Below are 14,412 nucleotides of genomic sequence, written 5' to 3'. Positions count from 1 at the left end.
AAAAGAGAAGGCGGAGGGGTGACCTGTAAGATACCGATAGGGTAGATGTAGAGAAAATGTTTCCATTTGAGGGGGGAGTCGAAAACTAGAGGTCATAATTATAAAATAGTCGCTAATAGGGAATTCAGGAGAAACTTCTTTACTCAAAGGGTGGTAAAAATGTGGGACGCACAGCCCAAGGAGTAGTTGAGGCGAATAGCATTGATGCATTTAAGGGGAAGCTAGATAAGCACATGAGGGAGAAAGGAATAGAAGGGTATGCTGATAGGGTTACATAAGTAGGGAGGGAGGAGGCTCGTGTGGAGCACAAACGCTGACAGAGACCAGTTGGGCCGAATGGCCTGTTCCTCTGCTGTAGTTTCGATGTAACTCGATGTGAGACACTTGTGAATGTGTGGAGCGGTTTTTAAATGCAGGGATCAAAAAATGGGATTTTTACAAAACCAGAGTGTTTGGTTCAAACACTCTTCATGCGTGAGAATTCACAGTGAAGGCCAACGGGCTTCTAGGAAACATCAAAGTCAAGCCTGATTCTGTCCTCACTCAATATCCACACTCACTGATAGTGATCAGCATCAGAACACTGGCTGAATACCTCCTTCCCTGGCTGATGGATATTGAGTGCTTTTTGTAGCACCTCAATCTCCATCGAAGCTGAATTCAGCTAGTGCAAGGGGAAGGAGGGGGAATCGCTCCTGGGACCTTCTTGCTCTGTGAGCATTTAGTCACCGAGACACTGACGGAGCCCAAGCCACATCAGAACAATTTAATTATTTCCAGACTTGCCTCGGTATGTTCTCGTTCCTGTGGGCAAAAGATACTGGAGAACCAGCGATGAAACCCAGGCCAAAGTCCGAGAGTATTGCGCTCTGGGTTCCTTTGACTTTAATTCGTTGTTTATCGCCCTGGGACCCAATTATATCTAAATTCATCTCAAACCCCGTTAGTGCTCAGGACGCGAAAATAACAACTCCTTTGAATTCCCGGCTCTCCTTCCCAGTGATGTTCCCTGCCTTAATGCCTCTCCTACGGACGATGAAGTTCTACATTTTTTGGAGAGAGGCCGTCACCTACTTCACGGGAGTGGTCCGATGTGCCCGAGCGAGGAGGAGAGACTGCACGGAGGCACAGGTGAGATTATACTTTTTTTTTGCTGCAGTTTTAGGAGTCTCCATGTTATAATTATTCTTTCCCCTTCTCTCCTCTCCTCCCCTCCGCCCCCGGGTGAATCATTCAGTATCTCCTAGCTACGGCAAACTTTTGTGTTAGTGCTGCACTGTAACTAACGACTAGAATGATCTTAATGCTCAAGTGGAGACTAAGGGGAGGTGGGGGCGGGGGGAAGGGAATTGGGCATCTCCTCATTCACCAATTTTCCTTCCCTCCCTATAGGGAGTTTCCCATCCTCCACTTAGCACCTTTCCTCTCGGCTCGGTTGAGATAGGGAATTCCTGCTGGGAATCACGGGAGGAGATCTGCAACCCACCAGATACCACACACGTTCCATTAGCTGACTTTCCTTCTGTTTCGGCAATCCAAGGGACTGAGTGGATAGAGGCAGGCCGTTTCCCGTGATCGAGGGGCCTAGAACGAGGGGACATAGATATAAATTAAATGTAAGAAATGTAGGGCAGGAGGAATATTGTTGCTCAGAGGATTGTGAATGCATTACTAAGTCTAGTGATTGAAGCAGAAAGCATGTCAACATTATGAAGGAAAACTGACTCAAAGTGTGGAGAACCGGCAGGAAAAGTAAAGCTACAGGAATGTGGGTGTGTGGGACCAGCCATCGGATTGAGGCCTTCTGTTGCAGGCAGGCAAATAGGCGGAGTCAGTCCCACACACGTTTATACTCCAGTCTGAATCAGGTCTCTGCGTTATGCAAGTGGCTACCTGGAAACAAAGGTAAATGGTGAAATGGCGGATGGAGGTCACTGCCAACTTAACTTACTATTATTGAGGGTGCGGTTCCACATACTCCTGAAATGGTCTCCAGCCTGACTATTTTTTTTAATTCGTTCATGGGATGTGGGCGTCGCTGGCATTTATTGCCCATCCCTAATTGCCCTTGAGAAGGTGGTGGTGAGCCGCCTTCTTGAACTGCTGCAGTCCGTGTGGTGAAGGTTCTCCCACAGTGCTGTTAGGAAGGGAGTTCCAGGATTTTGACCCAGCGACGATGAAGGAACGGCCGATATATTTCCAAGTCGGGATGGTGTGTGACTTGGAGGGGAACGTGCAGGTGGTGTTGTTCCCATGTGCCTGCTGCTCTTGTTCTTCTAGGTTGTAGAGGTCGCGGGTTTGGGAGGTGCTGTCGAAGAAGCCTTGGCGAGTTGCTGCAGTGCATCCTGTGGATGGTACACACTCTCTTTATCTCTCTTAAAAATTTGCATAGCCTTTTCTTTTAAACCATTGGACTTTCTCCCCTAGAAAAGTACCAGTTTCCTTCAGTACCTGCTAGATCATGAAGAAATCAAGACGGATGTGAGAAAGAAATCACTCCCAGCCTGTGGTAAGTAACCAGCCCCTTGTTAATGACCCAACTGGTTTGTCTTTGGCAATAAATGAATGCTACCATTCAGGGTGGGCTACCATCTGTCCATCTCTCTTGCCAGAAAGATCAATGGCGCTCAATAAGGAGTAAGTATAACTCTTGATTGGAGTTATGCAGGTGCTTCTTTCCCTTTCTCTGGTCTTTCCAGGCACCCAAAAAAATTAGAGAAGGTAAGGCAGGGGGCATTTTTTATCATGTCTCTGAGTCAGAAGAACAGGGGAGTTCTCCCCGATGTCCTGGCCAATATTTATCCCCCACCCAACATCACTAAAACTGATAATCTGGTTATTATCTCATTGCTGTTCGTGGGACCATGCTGTGCGCAGATTGGCTGCTGCGTTGCCTACATTACAACACTTCGAAAGTACTTCATTGGTTGTAAAGTACTTTGGGACGTCCTGAGGTTGTGAAAGGTGCTATATAAATGCAAGTTCTTTCTGTCTTTCCTTCTGTCTATCAGCTTTACTTTGTTTGCTTTAGCAGCGTTGACTGAAAGTGAAATTGTTGCCCAGGCCTTACGGTTTCTCCTCAGTGCGTTCAAGACAACAACCTACATGTTGGAATTTACCACCTATTTGTTGGCCAGACATCCCAGCGTACAACACCAGCTTCAGCAGGAGATCTTCACGACTGTGAAGCAAAAGGTACAAAAAAACCATGCCTGATCATCAGGTATCCGCCATGATCAATATATCTGCCTCGCCAAATTCAGGTGCTTTTTATAAGTGCAGTGATTGTGCTGTTTGGTTCAAAGCATTCTCCGTGTGTGATCCAGACAGTGAGAGTTGGCGGATTTTCCAACTGGAAAGGTGGATAGAGAGAGATATCACAACCAGGCCTGATCCAATGTCCACAAATGCCTTTTCCAGGAGGAATCACTATGTAGCAGTTGGGAACAGGAACTCCGGCTGATTCGTTTTTTCCCTCTTCCAAAGCCCAAGGGGGTAGGGGCTTGTTACAGCACATCTTTTAAAAAAATAATTCTCGGGTTATGGGCGTCGCTAGCAAGGCCAACATTTATTGCCCATCCCTAGTTGCCCTTGAGAAGGTGGTGGTGAGCCACCTTCTTGAACCGCTGCAGTCCGTGTGGTGTTAGGTAGGGAGTCCCAGGATTTTGACCCAGCGACGATGAAGTAATGGCTGATATATGTCCAAGTCAGGATGGTGCGTGACTTGGAGGGGATCTTGGTGGTGTTCCCATGCACCTGCTGCCCTTGACCTTCCAGGCGGCGGAGGTCGCGGGTTTGGGAGGTGCTGTCGAAGAAGCCTTGGCGAGTTGCTGCAGTGCATCCTGTTGATTCTGATGTCACCTCAGCTGGGATTGGCTAATCCAACATAGGCCAAGAATCTAACCTGGGACTTTCCTGGTTTGTATGGCTCACTGCATGATGCATTTAACAACTGAGCCAACAGGGAGCTACTTTTCATGGATATCCTTTCCCTCTGGTACATGGCAAGTAACTGAGAGGACAAGAAATGGCTTTTGTGCATTTGAGATTCAGTTACTTCTGCAGGATGATTGTACATAACAGGGGCGTGGATTGACTCTGATTTTTCCCTTCCAGTGTGTGGAAGCACCAGAATTCCGTGGCTCTGCTGAAACAGGGAACTGTGTCATGTTAGACTGCACCCACTATTCCCATCTCTCAATGGCCCAACACGCTATCATGTCATTATACGTTCTTAATATAAGATTGTTTATATTGGGATAAATTGACCACAAATGTATGGCTTGCAAGGCAGAAGTTCTTAATAAATGAAATCTTTTAGTATTTAGATCCAGTTATCTCTTTTTCCACCCCACCCCCCCACCATTTTTTAAAGGGTTTTACGTATGAAAGTATCTCAGGGATGGAATACCTCGACATGGTCGTCATGGAAACACTTCGGCTATTCCCCCCCGTGGTTTGGCTGCAGAGAACCTGTACAAAGTCGGTGGAGGTGTGCGAGGTGAAGATTCCCCGAGGGATACAGGTCACAGTGCCGGTCTGGGTGATGCATCACAGCAGGGAATTCTGGGACCATCCGTGCAGATTTAACCCGCTGAGGTAACCAGGAAATATCAGATCCCAGCCCAGCGACCATCTTGTTTTGTATGACCGTTTAGGAATCGTTTAGGAATTTTTGGGAAAAAAAACACAACAGTAGAGGGGTTGACATCTTTCCTTGTAGTGGTTATGTTACTGAAGTCTGGACTAATATTCCAGAGTTATGAGTTCAAATCCCACCATGGCCGCTGGGGAATTTAAATTCAATTAAGGAAATAAAATCTGGAATAAAAAAAAATGGTATCAGTAATGGTGGCCATGAAACTACCAGATTGTTGTAAAAACCCATCTGGTTCACTAATACCCTATAGGGAAGGAAACCTGTTGTCCTTACCTGGTCTGGCCTATATGTGACTCCAGACCCACAGCAATGTGGTTGATTCTTAATCGCCTTCTGAAATGGCCTAGCGAGCCACTCAGTTGTTCAAGAAGGCGGCTCACCACCACCTTCTCAACGGCAATTAGGGATGGGCAATAAATGCTGGCCTTGCCAGCGATGCCCACATCCCATGAATGAATAAAAAAAAAGAGGAGCTTTTTCAACTGCTTGTCAGAATATTTCAGCAAACTCTTCTAATCTTTATGTCGCCAACAAGATTAAAACCCATTATTCACTCCCATCCCATGAACTGCTCCTCAAATCACTTATTGGTAATAAGTCTGTTCACACAGAGATTTTACACAAGGAGGGGATAGGTTTTCGCCTTTGTTAAGCCTACCTGGGTAGAGGCGCAGAAAGGCAAATCTAGCAGGTTCAGTTTCTGGCCTGCGATCCTCCCTGCCGGATTTTTCTTTCTGTGACCCTCTCAAGCAATGATTAATACCCAGGGGGTAAAAACACAAACCGACCTCGGAGAGCCAAAGAGGTCTGCAGATTGGGTTAAGTCAGTGGTGACGCAATTAGGGCTGCATATGTGACACCACAAGTCCCGGCCAGAATGGAGATGATTGGGCAATTATCCTGTCAATCACACCGGGAGACCGTACTGCTGTCAGTGACTGGGATTGCTTTGACGCACATAATTTGTATTATGTAACTACCCTCCATTCACTGCATTCTGCTGGAGAAATCACCCTGCTGTTATCGGGAGATATTGCTGCAGTTTTGGCCATGAGTTCTGTTTGTTGTAGTTCGGAGAGACTCTTTTTAAATAGACTCTGTAGACCGCTGTAGTGCGCTGTTTAAACAGACTCTGCTGAATTAATAGACTTTGTTTGCGGTAAAATAGATTGTTTGCTGTAAGTCCTGCCCCGCTTCCAACTCATTGGCTGACACAGTGGTGTCAATAGACACACTACATAATTAGTGACCAAGATTACCTTGGAATAAATGGTCCCTTTCACAGTCCCTGAGTCTCTTAAAATTGGGTCGCACTAGTTCTCAGGCGCCTGAGGCGTTTGCTAGTGAGGATCCTAATGGCAGTTTTAGGACCCCTCTGTCAAATTGGGCTGCCCGGAATGGAGCAGGCTTCGGGCCTGGTCCCCTCGGGATTTCTGGACGTGGATGAGGCCTAGCAAGTGGCCGCCATCGAACAGAAATTTATCACAGCAAGCAACAGGTAATAAAATGAGTCTATCCCATAGGAACAGAGCAAGAATCTCTTAGTACAAGCCACGTGGAACGTAGATTCACCAGGATGATGCCAGGGATGGGACGCGATAGGTATGAGGAGAGACTTGCGATTCTGGCACTATTTCCACAGGAACAAAGAAGGCTAAATGGAGATTTGATAGAGGTTTTTAAAATTATGAAGAGTTTCGATGGAATGATTAGGGAAAGACCATTTCCTCTGGCTGGGCAGTCAGTTACGAGGAGCTCATCAATTTATGATTATAACTACGAGAGTCAGGAGAAAGGTTAGGAGAAATTTCTTTACTCAGAGGGTTTTTAGAGCATGGAGTTTGTTGCCAAAGGGAATTGTTGAGGTAGAGACCATTGCATCTTTTAAAGGAAAATTGGATAAATATTCAAAGCAGAGGAAAATACAGGACTATGGGGAGAGATCAGAGTAGTGGGATTCATTCTGAATTACTCGAGCACAAAATTTGCACAGATGATGGCCTCCTTCTGGACTGTAAACTTCAATGGTTCTAACTGAAGTCTTATAAGGGCTGATTCCCCAATTGAGCACCCCTTGGTGAGGAGTGGGACTCACAGAGCACTGGTCTGGAAACCGCTGGTCCCTGAATTTCCGTGCCGTTAAATTAAATGATGAAAAGTCAGGAGTGGTGGACTCATGATTCCTCACTAGCGCTCAATGCGAACACGGCTCCTCGATGGGAGAAGCCAATTGCGGAATCAGCCCTATAATCACACCACATATAGGAAAATACTCCAACAATGATATACTTTCACACTGTGGTGCAGTGTAAACCAACACAACAGTTTCACAGATAAAGAAAAGAGGGAGAGAATCAGAGAGACTGAGTTGGGGATTGAACAAGAGAACAAAAGCAAAAAAGAGCAAACACATATTCCAAAATTCTACCGGTCGTATCCTAACTCGCACCAAGCCCCGTTCACCCATCACCCCCTGTGCCCGCTGTCCTACATTGGCTCCCAGTCCGGGAACGCCTCGATTTTAAAATTCTCATCCTTGTTTCCAAATCCCTCCATGGCCTCGCCCCTCCCTATCCCTGTAACCTCCTCCAGCCCTTCAACCCTCCGAGATCTCTGCGCTCCTCCAATTCTTGCCTCTTGCCTCATCCCCGATTTTAATCACTCCACCGTTGGCGGCCGTGCCTTCAGCTGCATAGACCCTAAGCTCTGGAATTCCCTCCTTAAACCTCTCCTCCCCTCTACCTCTCTCTCCTCCTTTAAGACGCTCCTTAAACCCCTACCTCTTTGATCAAGCTTTTGATCACCTGTCCTAATATACGGCTCGGTGTCAAATTTTTTGGGTAATCGCTCCTGTGAAGCACCTTGGGATGTTTTACTACGTTAAAGGCGCTGTATAAATGCAAGTTGTTGTTGTTCTTTATTTATCATTGAATTATTTTTTTCAATGTGGGCAGGTTCACCAGAGAAGAGAGAGATGCTCGTGACCCTCAGTGCTACCTGCCCTTCGGTCTTGGTCCGCTAAGCTGCATTGGGAGTGAGTTCAGCACCATGATGATGAAAGTGGCTATCGCCTCAGTCCTCAAGAGCTACAGATTTGCCTGCTGCTCACAGACTCCTGTGAGTAGCTGCGTTCTTTGACGCGGGTGACGTCTTTTGGTGACACCAGCTCACTGTTGATAGGGTTCGATGAAGCAGGGAGGGAGGAGGCCCGTGCGGAGCATAAGCACCAGCATGGACCAGTTGGGCCGAATGGCCTGTTTCTGTGCTGTAATTCTATTGAAACCAAGGGGATAAAATTCAACAGTGGCAGGGGTTAACCAAAACAGGTTAGGAGCGGATTGGCTGCATGTTTTCACACTCTATCAATGGAAAGGACAACCAGTGAGGTGTATAACAGGCACTGTTCCACTATTGCCCATTTTGCGTTTTACTCCTATGTTCTTCTCAATGTTCTGTTCTCTCTCTGTATATGCTTTTGAAACCCAAGCTTACCGTCAACGAACTGCTCATTCCTGATTCATCCCATCTCCTCTCCAACTCCTCTCTACCCTGGTGGCATCATTGCCCCAAAAGCACTGCTTAAAGTTTAGATTTTACGTGAGTTGTTTGAATGTCGAACTGGGTCTTTTTCTCATGACACTACGGAGCGATATGATTGAAGTGTTTAAAATTATGAAACGGTGGGACAGGGTAGACAAAAGCAGACTGTTTCTAGTAATTCAGGGGTCAAGACCGAGGGGCCATGGATACAAGATGAAACGTAAGAGATTTAGACCAGAGGGCAGGAGAAACTTCTTCACACACAGAGTTGTGAGGCCGTGGGATTCACTTCTAGGGAGAGTGACTTGAGGCAGAAACTGTATCAACGGTGAGGGTTAGATTGGAAAGGTGGATGAAGCGATAAGGGAACAAGGCGATTAGGACTATTTGCTTGCACGGAGGGTAAATGCTGACATGGACTGGTTGGGCCGAATGACCCGTGTCCGTGTTGTAACTTCAATGTATTTCTAGGTAAATTATGATGAGGCTTCGGTGATGTCAAGAATCTGTTTGAATGATTTGGGTTACAGATGAAGGGAGACCTGCCTGATACAAATTGTTAACAATCTACAGAAATGATTTGGAGGTGTGCGATGGGCACAGGGAGATCGCAGAATTTGGAAAGCAGAGCATTTCCCCTACTCGGTTACACTTCTGTGCTTTGCTGCTATGTTGCTTGTGCCCATTTTGTGAGTTTAGCCTCATTAAGGCCCCAGATTTGATGCAAGTGACAATTCACACGATTCCATGGGATTTTCCCTGGTTTTGGCCGATGATTTCCCAAAGTGGAAAGGCGTCACCCATGGCTGCCATATAGAATCATAGAATCATAGAAGTTTACAACATGGAAACAGGCCCTTCGGCCCAACATGTCCATGTCGCCCAGTTTATACCACTAAGCTAGTCCCAATTGCCTGCACTTGGCCCATATCCCCCTATACCCATCTTACCCATGTAACTGTCCAAATGCTTTTTAAAAGACAAAATTGTACCCGCCTCTACTACTGCCTCTGGCAGCTCGTTCCAGACACTCACCACCCTTTGAGTGAAAAAATTGCCCCTCTGGACCCTTTTGTATCTCTCCCCTCTCACCTTAAATCTATGCCCCCTCGTTATACTCCCCTAGCTTTGGGAAAAGATTTTGACTATCTACCTTATCTATGCCCCTCATTATTTTATAGACTTCTATAAGATCACCCCTTAACCTCCTACTCTCCAGGGAAAAAAGTCCCAGTCTATCTAACCTCTCCCTATAAGTCAAGCCATCAAGTCCCGGTAGCATCCTAGTAAATCTTTTCTGCACTCTTTCTAGTTTAATAATATCCTTTCTATAATAGGGTGACCAGAACTGTACACAGTATTCCAAGTGTGGCCTTACTAATGTCTTGTACAACTTCAACAAGACATCCCAACTCCTGTATTCAATGTTCTGACCAATGAAACCAAGCATGTTGAATGCCTTCTTCACCACCCTATCCACCTGTGACTCCACTTTCAAGGAGCTATGAACCTGTACTCCTAGATCTCTTTGTTCTATAACTCTCCCCAACGCCCTACCATTAACGGAGTAGGTCCTGGCCCGATTCGATCTACCAAAATGCATCACCTCACATTTATCTAAATTAAACTCCATCTGCCATTCATCGGCCCACTGGCCCAATTTATCAAGATCCCGTTGCAATCCTAGATAACCTTCTTCACTGTCCACAATGCCACCAATCTTGGTGTCATCTGTAAACTTACTAACCATGCCTCCTAAATTCTCATCCAAATCATTAATATAAATCACAAATAACAGCGGACCCAGCACCGATCCCTGAGGCACACCGCTGGTCACAGGCCTCCAGTTTGAAAAACAACCAAACTGCCCAACATTTGGTCTGTCGGCAGTTGACCGTTTGGCAAGGTTTCCGAGGTGCAGTTTGAATGTGTGTCCTGTTGCTGTTTGGGTATTCATTAGATACGATGAAAGAGCCATAAGATAGTGTGAGAGTTTGGTGAGCAGTAAGGTTGACGGGCAACACAGTGGCATTCAATCGTGGGCCAGCCACATGGTACTGTTGGGCATTCTTACCATGCCAGGGTTGCCATATTTGCCTGCATCTGTTCCCGTGTCCTGCAGATATTGGGCACAGCTTTTTGGCTGGCCACCTAATCTCCTGCAAGACCTGTTGCAGTGCTGTGGGAGGGCCAAGGAGGACAACTCTTCTGGCTCCGACCTCAGCCTTGGTCTACTGGTAGTGCTCTTGCCTCTGAGTCAGGAGCCCATGGGTTCTGAGCCCCACTCCAGGACTTTGGTACGTAATCTTGGCTGACACTTCAGTGCAGTGCTGCACTGTTGGAGAAGCTGGGGTGATTTTAATTCCCTCTACCTGGCGGAAATGGGCCTGAGCAAATCCAGGTCCTATGATGTACATAAGACTCTGTGCAATTTGGGGTCCTACTGGGCAGAGCGTGCACTATTATCGTCCTGCTCAGTAAAACCTGGCGGTCATGAGGAACGGACCCCAAAAAGATAAGTCTAAAACTATCTCCATGGGACCAAGAGCAGCAGTAGTGGTCCTCTGGGCCCAATATTGGGCCGGCCTGGAGCCGACGAGCCACAGCAGGACATCCATTAGGGACCCGTAGCTTGCCGGCAGAATGTCAACGAGGCCCGGCCCTTAAAATGGACCAGGCTTCCCGCCAGGAGGGGCTCGGCTCGGCATCCACTGGCTGGCCGTCCCATAGGAGCTGCTGTGCCATGCATTAGTTGAACTCAGGGCTACACCTCCATATTACGTGGCACAGCAGCAGGGTAGAGCTGGGCACAGGTGGCTCACAAGTTGGATGGGGAACAAGAACTGGAAAAAAAAAACGTACTGATGGGCAAGTGACAGATTGGCCACCGATTGAGAACGGTGGCTCACCAGGTAATGGCTGACACTGAGTTTGAATTTGTTCATACGGACCTAAATACTCAGAGTAAGCTCCCCAGGCAGGCACCATGGAACGTGACAGTGCAGAAGGCAGCCATTCGGCCCATCGTGCCTGGGCCAGCTCTTTGGAATCCGGAACCGATCCTGCTGCAGAAGCAAGGTGTGAAGCCTCTCACGTTGGCATCCTGTTAGTATTTTGAGTTGAAGAAAGACCTCTGAGGTCCAAATGTACCAGCCCTGGTGTCTTTGGCACAGTTGTTGAAGGTCGCTTGAAGTGCTAGCAACCTTTGAACCCCTGGCCAACTCCCAATTTCAAACTGATGGAGCAAGGGCCCAGAATGGCAGACACAACATGTTTTGTGGACTCCATAACATCTTTTGTAAAATGCAAAAAAAATTGGGCAGGGAACTCAGAGCCCTGGAAGCATCATTGCATGGAATGGTGATTCCCCCCCCCCTAGCATTTAAGAACATACAAAATTGACGGGCAGGAAAGGACCTGCAGGTCCATCAAGCCTGCCCCACACCTCGATGGCCGGAGCACCATGACTAAACACGTCTTCACTCCCCTCCCCCTCACCCCCCCCCCCGACTCTCCCACAGCCATGTAATCTCCTGGGAGAGGCAAAAAAAACAGAGAAAAAGTCCAGGGCCAATAAGGGGAAAAATACTCTGGAAAATTCCTAAAAGCAGATGTCAATTAGTACTAAATATATGTAAATTGTGCCTCTGTGTGTCACAGCATCTGCTCAATAGAAAGTTGTTCTTGGTGGGGGGCAGTGGCTTAGACACTGGCATTTTGCCTCTGGAACTTGGGTTCAAATCTGGCCCAGAATAATAGGTTGGATATTTTTCCCTGTCAGTTGGCTGTAACATGAAATGAGTTTGGAGACTTTCCATCACATGGTGTGGGGTGAAGAGTTTACATTACTGATGCATAAGGTGTCACGATGGTGTGGGACAGGCTGGATTGACCAGACTTGCCCATCATTGTTCGTAATTCAGTTCCTAGCGGGCATGTGTCCACAACGCAAAACTTCCTCCAGTTTGTTTCTCATCAGCAATCTCACTCAGAGAGACCACAAAATGGGAAGGGTCCTTCTGAGGGAGGGTGGGGTTGAGGCATCTTGGGGCAGAATTCAGGATCTTTACTCTGCATGTAACTATAGAACCATAGAACCAGAGAAAAGATACAGCACAGAAGGGGGCCATTCAGCCCATCGTGTCCGCGCCGGCTCGAAGAACAACCAGGTGCCCATTCTAATCCCACCTTCCAGCACCCGGTCCGTAGCCCTGCAGCTTACAGCACTTTAGGTGCAGGTCCAGGTACTTTTTAAAAGAGTTGAGGGTCCCTGCCTCTACCACCAATTCGGGCAGCGAATTCCATACACCCACCACCCTCTGGGTAAAAAAGTTTATCCTCATGTCCCCTCTAATCCTTCCGCCAATCAGCTTAAATCTATGTCCTCTAGTTCTTGAACTCTCCACTAGGGGAAACAGGTACTTCCTGTTTACTCTATCTGGGCCCCTCATAATTTTGTACACCTCAATCAAGTCTCCCCTCAGCCTCCTCTGCTCCAAGGAAAACAACCCCAGCCTATCCAATCTCTCCTCGTATCTAATCTGATCTGGAAGTGGCTGCTAGCTGGCCAAGGTGGAAAACTGATCCAATCTCCAGCACTAACATCCCTCACCTTGATTAGCAGGAAAAATGAATGTAAAAACCTACAGCAAATGCCAGGTCAACCACCGAGGGCTGGATTGTCTTCTAAACCAGGTGGCAATTGATGGGACAAAAAATCTGACGGCGAGGACCTCTGCCATTTCCCCCTCTGAACAATGTTTCCATCCCCACCTCTGCCGGGAAAGCTGCCAGTCACCCCTTCGCTGCCCACCGCATCATCTGATGGAGAGGCAGGGCTCAGGTTCCCGGTTGAATTCCCTTCTTTCGGGCTGCTGTCTCCAGCGGCCCCAGAAGGGTGGTGGTGGTGTCCCCTGGAGTAGTGGCAGTGAAGCCTCTGGGTTGCTGGATGGAGGGAGAAAGCCCAGTAGTGGCCTCCTCTCTCCCCAAGAATGGCACCAGAAACTTTCCTGCTGAAGGCCTTGCTCCAGTACCAAAGTTTCCAAAATCTTTGGGGCTCATCTGCACCCCCCGCCCCCCCAACCTCCACAGTGACGGGATCCCTTTTGTTGGTGGGTGAGCCTGTCCTACATGCCTATTGAGCCCCGACCCAGGATAACAGGTTGGGGATCTGGTGGGCTCAGAGCAGCAGATGGAAGTCCAGCCCTGCCGCAATACTTCCAATGACAGGAAGATCCAGCCCTAATTCTTACTTTGTGTCTCCAGATATTTCAGTCGCGTGAAGCAAGATGCTCCAGGAGAAACTGGGGCCTCTTGGGTTTGCTTCACTGGCTGCAGGTTGGCTGGTATTCCTGGGTTAAGCCAGTGCTGAGCACTGCAATGTATCACGTTATCTCCATCTCTTATTTTTTCTCAACAGATGCACCTTGACATTGAGACATTGGGTGCTACCAAGTCAAAAACACCCATTATCCTCCAGGTAGATCTCCTGTAGTACAAAAGGGTGCAGTCGATCCTATTGTCAATGATGGCGTTCAGCCATCAATACTGAAGGTTGGAGAGCTCAAGAGGACACATCCGAGCAATTAGATTCAGCGTAACTCATCAGTGAGCTATAAGATGGCAGTGGATGATTGCATGTTTACTCTGTTAGTGAGAGGAACGCCACAGGCATGAGAGAGTCATGTAAGCCTTTACCAAGTAAGAGTTTTGCCTTGTAGACCCCGAGGTCCACCTCTCCCATGTTAGTGCACTGGATCTTCTCCCAGTGTGAATCGTCTATATTTCACCCCGTTCACTCAAAATAAAAACCAGGTATTTGTAAATATGATTATTTCTCTTCAGTTTTGTAATTTATATGAAAGTGGAATATTCTTCTTCTTGCTATCAGTTGGACGGGGACAGGACGGGACTTGGGTTGCCAACTCTTGTTGGACGTATTCCTGGAGTTTTCATCACATGACCGCCCGCCTCCAACCTCCCCGCCCCCACACTCCCGCCGTTGGTCGTCTGACATGCCAATCCTCGTGGGGCCCCGCCTCCCCGCGCCAATTGGAGAGCGAACAGACTCTTACCTGGCTGGATGATTCTTGACTGTCAGCCCTCTCCAATATTTTTATAACTAATAAACAAAGGTGTTCAAAGAAAATTAAAACAAAGAACACAATTTTTTTTAATGTTGCTTTGATTTTTCTCCTGGGTTGTTTGCAGCA

At 47.5% G+C, this 14,412-nt stretch overlaps 1 protein-coding gene across 1 annotated transcript in view; it reads left to right on the top strand.

The window, feature by feature from the left end:
• LOC137305422 (cytochrome P450 3A24-like) overlaps positions 1–14,025 on the top strand; it is a 32,229-nt gene extending 18,204 nt beyond the window's left edge. The window contains exons 10-15 of the mRNA XM_067974250.1: positions 1,001–1,131; positions 2,428–2,509; positions 3,032–3,195; positions 4,376–4,599; positions 7,615–7,777; positions 13,620–14,025. Of these exons, the coding sequence (XP_067830351.1) occupies positions 1,001–1,131; positions 2,428–2,509; positions 3,032–3,195; positions 4,376–4,599; positions 7,615–7,777; positions 13,620–13,694 (839 nt within the window). The 3' untranslated portion in view covers positions 13,695–14,025. The remainder of the gene's footprint in view (positions 1–1,000; positions 1,132–2,427; positions 2,510–3,031; positions 3,196–4,375; positions 4,600–7,614; positions 7,778–13,619) is intronic.
• The last annotated feature ends 387 nt before the right edge of the window (positions 14,026–14,412 follow it).

This window comes from Heptranchias perlo, chromosome 40 (assembly GCF_035084215.1).
Source record: "Heptranchias perlo isolate sHepPer1 chromosome 40, sHepPer1.hap1, whole genome shotgun sequence".
In the NCBI taxonomy this organism is placed as follows: domain Eukaryota; kingdom Metazoa; phylum Chordata; class Chondrichthyes; order Hexanchiformes; family Hexanchidae; genus Heptranchias; species Heptranchias perlo.
The sequence above is the reverse complement of the archived record's forward strand: the minus strand, read 5'-3'. Positions and strand labels throughout refer to the sequence as shown.